The 8340-nt window shown below is 47.0% G+C and overlaps 1 protein-coding gene across 1 annotated transcript; it reads left to right on the top strand.

Annotated features, from left to right (window-relative positions):
* The first annotated feature begins 1709 nt into the window (after window positions 1–1709).
* Window positions 1710–5321, top strand: LOC121832887 (NFX1-type zinc finger-containing protein 1-like). Its single transcript, XM_042289928.1, has one exon. The coding sequence runs from the start codon at window positions 2163–2165 to the stop codon at window positions 5196–5198; it is 3036 nt and encodes a 1011-aa protein (XP_042145862.1). The 5' UTR covers window positions 1710–2162; the 3' UTR covers window positions 5199–5321.
* The last annotated feature ends 3019 nt before the right edge of the window (window positions 5322–8340 follow it).

The following is an 8340-nucleotide window of genomic DNA, read 5'->3' as shown; positions in this document are numbered from 1 at the left end:
ACCAAGCCTTTGAAAAATTCACAAACACCCACCGACAATAGCTATGTTTACCAACTGTGAAAGAATATATTATTTTTGTTTAAGTAAGGCCGGTTCGCTTGCTTTGCCTTTACAAAAACCGAGCTGCTGTTTAATAAATCTTGAGAGTCTCGCGTGCAAAAGGTTTTCAAAAGCCTTTGAATATTTTGGCAGGATGGAAACTGGTCAAAAATTTCCAAGATCATTTCTATCTTTCTTTTTGTAAAATACTGTAATTCTAGCTACTTGAATTTGTGCCGGGAAAACGGTTGTCGCCAAACAAAAGTTAAATATATCGGTGAGAATAGGTGCGATAATATCAACCATACATGGTCTTCACAGACCGCATATGGAGGCTGTCAATATCTGATGTTTCTGTATTCCTTTCCTGAAGCGATAGTGTTTGATTACTTTGCCTTGGAGAAGGGAGGGGTATCGATCGGGCCATAAAACAAAGGGTATCGTCAAGACAGTCTTGCATAAGAAACGTTTAGTGCAACGCTACAGTGATTATGCTGGTATTCTGCAGCATAGCAGAAAAGTCTGTTGAAACCCGTATTTGGTTTTCTGAACATTGGAGGAAGGAGCAATTGTGCACTGACTATCTTTCAACTTCTCCCGAAAGGATTATGGGAGCGTTTGCAGGGTGAACTTTTTTCCTTGGGCCTGATCAGTCAAACGTATTCTCGTTTGAAAATACACATATTGAAAATAATGTAATCGCAACACAAACGTTGGTCGTCAAGATGACGGTCCATTGGCCACTGGTCAGACACCACACGCACGCCATAGTCACGACGGAGAATCTAACATAAATGCAGGGCGTTGCCTATTGTGTTCACACTTCCTGTCTTGTGACTGGTTCTTTGACGTTCTTATTAGATTATGCCGGAACCTGATTGGTTACGGAGGGATATAGTAGGTAGCCCGGGTAACGCCTCGCCCTGCGTTTCGTAAGCTGTTAGGGACTATACGGAGCGCTAGTTCGTCTGCTTTTTGCGCAGGGGTTGTGGTGACGTCAGAACGCCGAGCTCTGATTGGCTATGATCGGAATGATAGTGGGTAGACCTGAAGGTAGCTAGCATTAAAGTCTACCCACTATCCTTCCAATCAGCAATTTGACGTTCTCACGTCATCGGAACCTCTGCGCAAGAAGCAAACGGACTCGCGCTCCGCACAGATATTATATTGGCCCCTTGCCTATGCGCCGAGTAGATTCGGAAGGGATTGTGAGATCTACAAACAATCGGTAGACGAAGGCGACTGAGCTGTTCAAATCACGTGGCGTCTTGTGTCTGACGGTATGTTTTGTGGTACAACCGGTCAAAGCTGGATTGCCTGAGTAGCTGTTTCATTATTTTCAGCTCAACTCTAACTCGGTATTCGCTCCATTTTGTTTTCTAGCGTGACGCCGCACCAGGCACATCATGGAGACTCATTGGCGAGGCGGAAGGAGAGGCCAAGGCGGAAGGCCTCCACGCGGAGGAGGCTTTAGGCGAGGCACAAGCAGAGGAGGACCCTCTCAAGTCGGATCTTGCAATGACCGTTCAAAGGGGACGGCTTCTAAGTGGAAACGTCGCGACAATCCTGGATTTCGGGACTTTCGGGAGGCTTGCGGACAGGCGGAGGGTACTTCCTCCGGAGAAAATTGGGATGCTCCTGCTGTTGAAAGGCCACTGCTTTCAGGCCACGATGATCTTGAGGAGGAACCTGGTACTGAAAGGCGAACCGAAGTTTCTCACTCTAACACTGAGTCGCTCCCGGTGCGTTTTACCTTTCCCTCGTTCGAAGAGCTGACAACAGGCTCAAGGAGTAATGCCACCGCTTACAGCAACGTCTTTGACTTAGCGGAGTGCGCCCTGGTAAACCACACACATGACTGTTTTCTGAAGGCATATAAGTTGAATGTAAAGGCCAGCCTCGGGGACCTCACGGTTGTACCGAAAAGGGGCCTGGGACGGAAAATCTCAGTGACAATCGGCGACTATCTCCAGCAAGGGCCAATCGGGCATACTGTTGCTTTAGTGGACACAAAGCAACAATGTGTTCATTATGGAGAGATTGAGCAAGTGGGGAAGGAGCAAGTGGTTCTGTTTCACAACTGCGTGGAAATAATAAACATACCTACTACCTACGCTTATACGATGGTGGACACCAACCTGAAGGCCAGCTTTTGTTTGGAGCTTTCATCTGTCCTTGCATCAAGAAGGGAATCCTTGTTGTTGCGTAAACTTTGGCTTGGTGCACGTGACCCCGTCGGTGGAAAGAGATCGAGTTCAATCCCTGGTCTTCAGTGTATCGAAACACCGGCTGTATTTGATAGGAGCCAGTCTGAAGCTTTCCGTGCTGGAGTTTCTGAAGAAGTTGCTCTTATCCATGCGCCATCTGGTTGTGGAAGCAAGACTCTTTTGAAGGCCATGGTGGATTACTTGTGCTTGAACGAGCAATCCCTAAACAAGCAGCCTCTGCTGCTCATTGTAAAAAACCCTCTAGAACTTCAAGTGAAGCTAGGATGGACCTCTGACGATGTCTTCAACATGAACGGCGAGCCAATGTACCAGGTGAAAAAGGCTGCGCAAGAATCCTTCGAAGCTGTCATGGCATTAGGGGAAGTCAAAGCCACCTCTGCCAAGGTGCGTGATTTGCTACTGCAGATGTATGACGCTGAGACGACTATTTTACACCAGTCTTTATTCGAAGGAATCACACGAGCGTTCTCTTTGAAAAGAAATGAAGAAAAAAATCTTGTCCAGGTTTGGCTTTTTGATAACGTAAGATATGAAGAAATGAGAAGTAGCGTAACGCAAGCCGAGTTTGGACGGTTTCAGGAGCACTGCAAACGGCGTCCAGCAAACAAAGGCGACGCAGCCGCTGAGCCCATAAACGAAAACGTCTGCTTTACTTTCAACAGGAGCTCAGAAGAATGGTCTGATCCGGATGATCAGACGTTTATTCCCCGTGACAGAAACTCCTTGATGAGTGCATACGTCTGGAAGACTTTAGTTGCTACCGATCCCAATGCGGACCTGATGTCTGTCAGAAACATCCGCGAACTTGGGTTGACCGACCGTTGGAGACTCTACAAGCACTGGGTTGCACTTTTCCTCAAAATGAAGGAAAACGAGCTCAGAAAAACGCTCGAACACCTCGCGACTTCCACTGAGCGGTATAAGCAAGTTTGGATGGAAGGCAGGACATGCTTGAAGCTAAGTCAACCAGTGATAATGGCCTCACCAGTCACTGCAGTCACTCATCGCTCTCTTCTTGAAGTCCTAAGGCCTCGCGTGACAATCGTGTGCGATGCTACTTCAATTGAAGACTTCTACATACCTGCTCTAATTCCACAAAGCATCGAGAAGGCGATCTTCATCGGCGACGGCCTAAACCCGTACCAAGCTTCGTATTCTTGCTGGAGACGCTTGCTAGAATCTGAAAACTTTCTTGTGCACGAGCTGGTGTGTCAGTACTTTCAGTCTCAAGACGTGTGCACCCTTCTTTCGCCGTTCTTGAAATGCATCCCAATATCCATAGAAGGACCACAACGGATGAATGGAATCAGAGAGACTGTACAGTTCTTCAACATTCCCGACATCAACGAGGCTGCTTTTATGATCTCTCGCCTATGCGTGCATCTTCAGGCGTATAATTACGAATCCAGTGATATAGCCGTGCTGGTGCTGTCGCCTCGGCAAGGTGCTGTGAAAACGTTGAAGCTGGCCCTCTTAAAACAAAAATGCAGATACAGCGTCTACTCAGCGATATCTTTCTATCCGAGGCGCTGCAAAATTGCGGTCGTCTACGTGGGTCCAGGGTCGCTTGGAACTCAGTTTGCAGCTGCTCTGAACAGGACTAGTTTCGCTGTGTACGGCTTCGGAGACTTTTCCAAGACTGACGAAAGCTGTCAAAACATCCTCAATACGGCAAAAGCGAGAAACGAGGATCTGCTTAACGGGAGCTTGAGCCTGACGTGCATCTGCCACCCTGGAAAAGTGATTTTTGTCGCGTCGCGTCATGACTTTGAGACAAAGATAAATAGCCACGGTTTGTGCATAGGTCCTTGCAGCGATGTTCTGAGTTGTGGACACGCACGTGAAGTCGTGCATCATGAAGGGCGCCAGTTAGTCGCTTCTTGTCAGCAGCTGTGCCGAAGGACAGTTTGTAAGCGCAACCACGTGTGCCCGAACATTTGTTCTGTCCCTTGCACCCGGCTGTGCACTAAGCTTTCTACGGTGAAACTGCCGTCGTGCGGTCATGATGTAACTTTGCCTTGTCATCAACTCGACGCTGTTCTAAACCCACAAGAGTGCCAGTTGGACGTGAACAGTTTCCCCTCATCAAGGAAGCAGCCGCATGAACCCTATGAGTGCAATCAAGAAGTAACCAAAAGACGTCCTTGCGGTCATTCGATTAAGACAAGGTGCTGCATATCACTGTTTCCCCGCTGCGAGGAATTTCGCGATGATTCACTTCCAAGATGCGGTCATCTGGCTAAGCTAGCATGCTACGTGTGGGATGATCCAGCCAGTTTGATCGGCCATGAGTGCACTCAGATGGTCACGGTGAAAGCATCATGCGGACATCATTTTTCTGTTAAGTGTCACGTGCTTGTTGAAGGGCGCCCTTGTGTGCCAGATGGACACAGATGCACTTACGATGTAACTAAGAAAGCTCCTTGTGGCCATCTGGTTAAAGCAAAGTGCTTCGAGTCAGCGTCCAGCCCGTGCAAAAAATGCGGAGAAGGCTGCCGTGAACCCTACAATCAACACGGCTTGCATGTTAGCGACAGAAGCGGTCTTGATGCGAGTCCTACAAAAATGCAGAGACCTAGCCAAGAGGCTACCACGAAGATGGTGTCTCGTGGTGGTCTGGTCTCTGGCGGGGGAAGCACGTCTGATGAACTCGTAAAGGTTATAACTCGCCCGTGTGGCCACCAAATTGGTATCACTGGATCGTTTAGTGGCGGCGACCCAACATTACTGCCGTGCGACGAGATGGTTGTGGAGCTGCGGCCGTGCGGGCACCAGGCAAGGCGACGTTGTCATGAAACTTTGGAGCGTGATTGTACTTTGGCCACATCGAAGTTCTTGACTTGCGGACATATTGTTACGGGCCCATGTTCGTATATGAGCCGTGGGACTCATGCCTGCCGTACATGCAAGGACCGTTGCTGCATGATGTGATATGACCGAACGCTGCGCGGAATTCTGTGTACTGAATATTTGGGCGTTGCATTGTACACGTTGAAACGAGTGAACGACATTGTCCTTGAAAAAGAAAAGTAAAAGAAAAAGAAAGCGACACTACTTGACTGCGCATTTGTCTTCAGGAACCGTAGTTGGGGTTTAATATCGCATATATTTGTGCGGCTGAAATATAACGCGAAAAGTTCCGAGGACACCTAAGCACGTCTCATGAGTCGTGAATGCGAAAGCATGAATGTTCAATAGACCATTTGCAGAAACCCCAAAAGCCCGCGCGCGCCGCGCGACGAATAATGGAAGAACTTGGTACGCCCCCTCCTATCGTCTTTCCTCCCGCTACTACGTGGCATACGCGAGCAGGCTCAAGTTACCATAGCAACAACGTTCGAGCACCTCAGAGCCGAGAAGCCGAGTCGGAACGTCGGATAGCGATGAGCGCACGGGGAAGAGGGTTTGCTTCTTTTTCCACCCCTCTCTTTTGTACCGCACCGCCTCTGTCGTCTGCTGTGCCAACGCTTTGTCGAACCTAGTCAAACACTGCCACGATCGCGGTGCAAAATAAGTGGATTCTGTCACACTGCAAGACGTGAAGTTAAGTTACGAGCAATAACGCATTCAAATCACCTTTCGCGATGCGTTTACGCTGCCACAGATACGGTATGCCGCCAACGACGTACGACGTTCCGACGGATAGGTGAGATGGTGGATGGCTGCGGCGGCTGCTGGCGGTAGATGCCGCGACGCGCGCGCAGTCGCGGAGGCGCAACGAGAAAGCGCGTGATCTGTACCGAGGGTTCCCGAAATTCCCTGCCGTCTTGGCGCTGTACGTTTTGCAACAGGTCTGTTGAACGCCGCTGAGTGCTGGCGTGGACGGCCGCGTTTCGCTACTGCCGAGGTTGCGGCCGCCGATGTTCCTCGGCGCCGAGAGGAGCAGAAGGGGCCGCAGCGCCAGCAGGGAGTGCGGCGTTGCGCCTAGCAGCAGACTTGTGCTCGTTACTTAAAACATTTAATGAATTACAATTACAAATTACTGAGCCTCAAATGTAATAGATTACTTTTACAAATTACTTCCCTGGAAAGTAACGGATTACTTGTTACGTTACAAATTACTTTCACGTTACTTTTTCCGTACACTTATCCAGAAAACAATAGAAACAATTTTGAAAATTTTCTAAAATGCTCTGCAACACTACTTTTTATTTCTCATACGGCCGTATTCTGGTAGTCCTTGTAAAAATGAAATATTGTATTTAAGACAAAGAGTGTATAGGTGCACTCTGTTCGCCTGTAAGCTGACAAGGCACCGAAAGCTGCAACCAAACCCGCCATCCCGCTAGCTTACGGCCTTCGGGAATGATCCCTGCAATTGTGCAGACAAAGCTAGTGGTGCGCATGCTCAGTAGCAGCGTCCACCTCCACTAGAGGATTTGGAACTAAAAAATCGATATACGAAAGCTCCGTTTTGACTCGGGTGTTTCGCCTGTTATTCCCAAGAAAAGGAAAACTTAATTCTATCGTTACAATGATAGCCAATGCAGAATGCAGGTGTCCCTGCTTACTTTGATGTATTTACGTAAATCAGAGTTTTTTGTTGCTGCAGATGGCAATGTGTGTTATTTTTGGCTAGCAAAGTATGCACTGTAACTCTAGGTTCCCGTTCTCCTTAATGCCCTGAATTTTGAGCATCTCAGCAAGAGATGGCCATGGAGACGACGGACCCTTCGTGACCGAAAATTCGACCAGTCAGAGAAAAAGTGGCGGTTACGGGTTACCGATAGTTCATCGTTAACCTGTCATTCACCCATGATTTGCGTCATTGTCATTCACCCATGATTTGCACCTAGCGCTTTACCGAAGGTCCCAGGCAGACTGCATTTTTTTTTTTACTTTTCCAAAACATTCGATAAAGTTTCACACAAGCTGGTGCTATTAAAACTTAAGTCTTAACATTGACGCAAATGTTCTGTCCTGGACGATGGAACTAACTATGAAACATCACCACTCGCCTCCGTCAATCCCATGGAGTGCCGCAAAGTTCTGTATTAGGTTCGCTATTGTTCCTTATCCTTATTAACGATTTGCCGAATTCGATTTCTTCTTCAATTAGTTTATTCGCTGATGATTGTGTTATTTACAGAGAAGTTACTAACGCCTCGGATGTTCTGAATGTACAAGCTTACATTAACCATGTTTCAAAGTGGTGTGAATTATGGGAGATGAAACTTAACACGACTAAATGCAAGGCCGTGAGAGTATCGCGTAAATGTAATTTTCCTTCTTATTTTCTTGAAGACGTCCCCTTACATTCTGTCTCTTCTTATAAATACTTAGGCGTGTATACAACTTCAGATATTTCCTGGCAAATGCATGTTGAGTATGTTATTAATAACGCTAATCGAATCGAAAACGAAACGTTTCACTTGCCCCTTCATCTTTGAACTGTACAAAACGCTTGTACGCTTCAAATTACAATATGCCTCTTCTATCTGGGACCCCGGTCATTCCAAACTAACTGACGCCCTAGAATCAGTTCAGAATCGCTCTTCAATGAAAACTAGCCTATTGTTGTCTAACCTCAATTCACGTCGTAAAATAGCTCGCTTCTGTCTCTTTCATACGATATACCATGCTAACTCATTACTTCACAACCGACTGCTGAATCAACCTTGTTATATTTCACCTCGCATTGATCATGTGTATAAAGTAGACATTCTAAAATGCAACACTAATGCATTCCAAGAGTCTTCATTCCGAAAACTTCAGTGGATTGGAACCACCTTCCCGCATCTATCGCAACAATTGTTCCTGACCATTTATTTAGGACTGCCATAAATAATCTATACTGCTCAGATTGAGCTGCGAAGTGTACTACTGCCACTAACCCCCACTCCGCTCTGTAATGTCGCCCATTTGTCGCCGACGCTACGTGGAACCTTTCTTTCAATGTTTGTAGGCTCAATGTGGCCTCATTAAACTTTTATTGTTCGTTCTAATTCATTTGCTCTTGTTATTGGTGATAAAATGGCACCTGACATACAGTGGATGTACATACACGCGTAAATAATCAAGTGCGTGAGATCAGTAACGTTGCCAGGAATCATTTATTTATTTTATTTATTTA

This window comes from Ixodes scapularis, unplaced genomic scaffold (genome assembly GCF_016920785.2).
Source record: "Ixodes scapularis isolate PalLabHiFi unplaced genomic scaffold, ASM1692078v2 PGA_scaffold13__105_contigs__length_92229423, whole genome shotgun sequence".
Classification (NCBI taxonomy): Eukaryota; Metazoa; Arthropoda; class Arachnida; order Ixodida; family Ixodidae; genus Ixodes; species Ixodes scapularis.
This window is presented reverse-complemented; position numbering and strand designations above follow the sequence as displayed.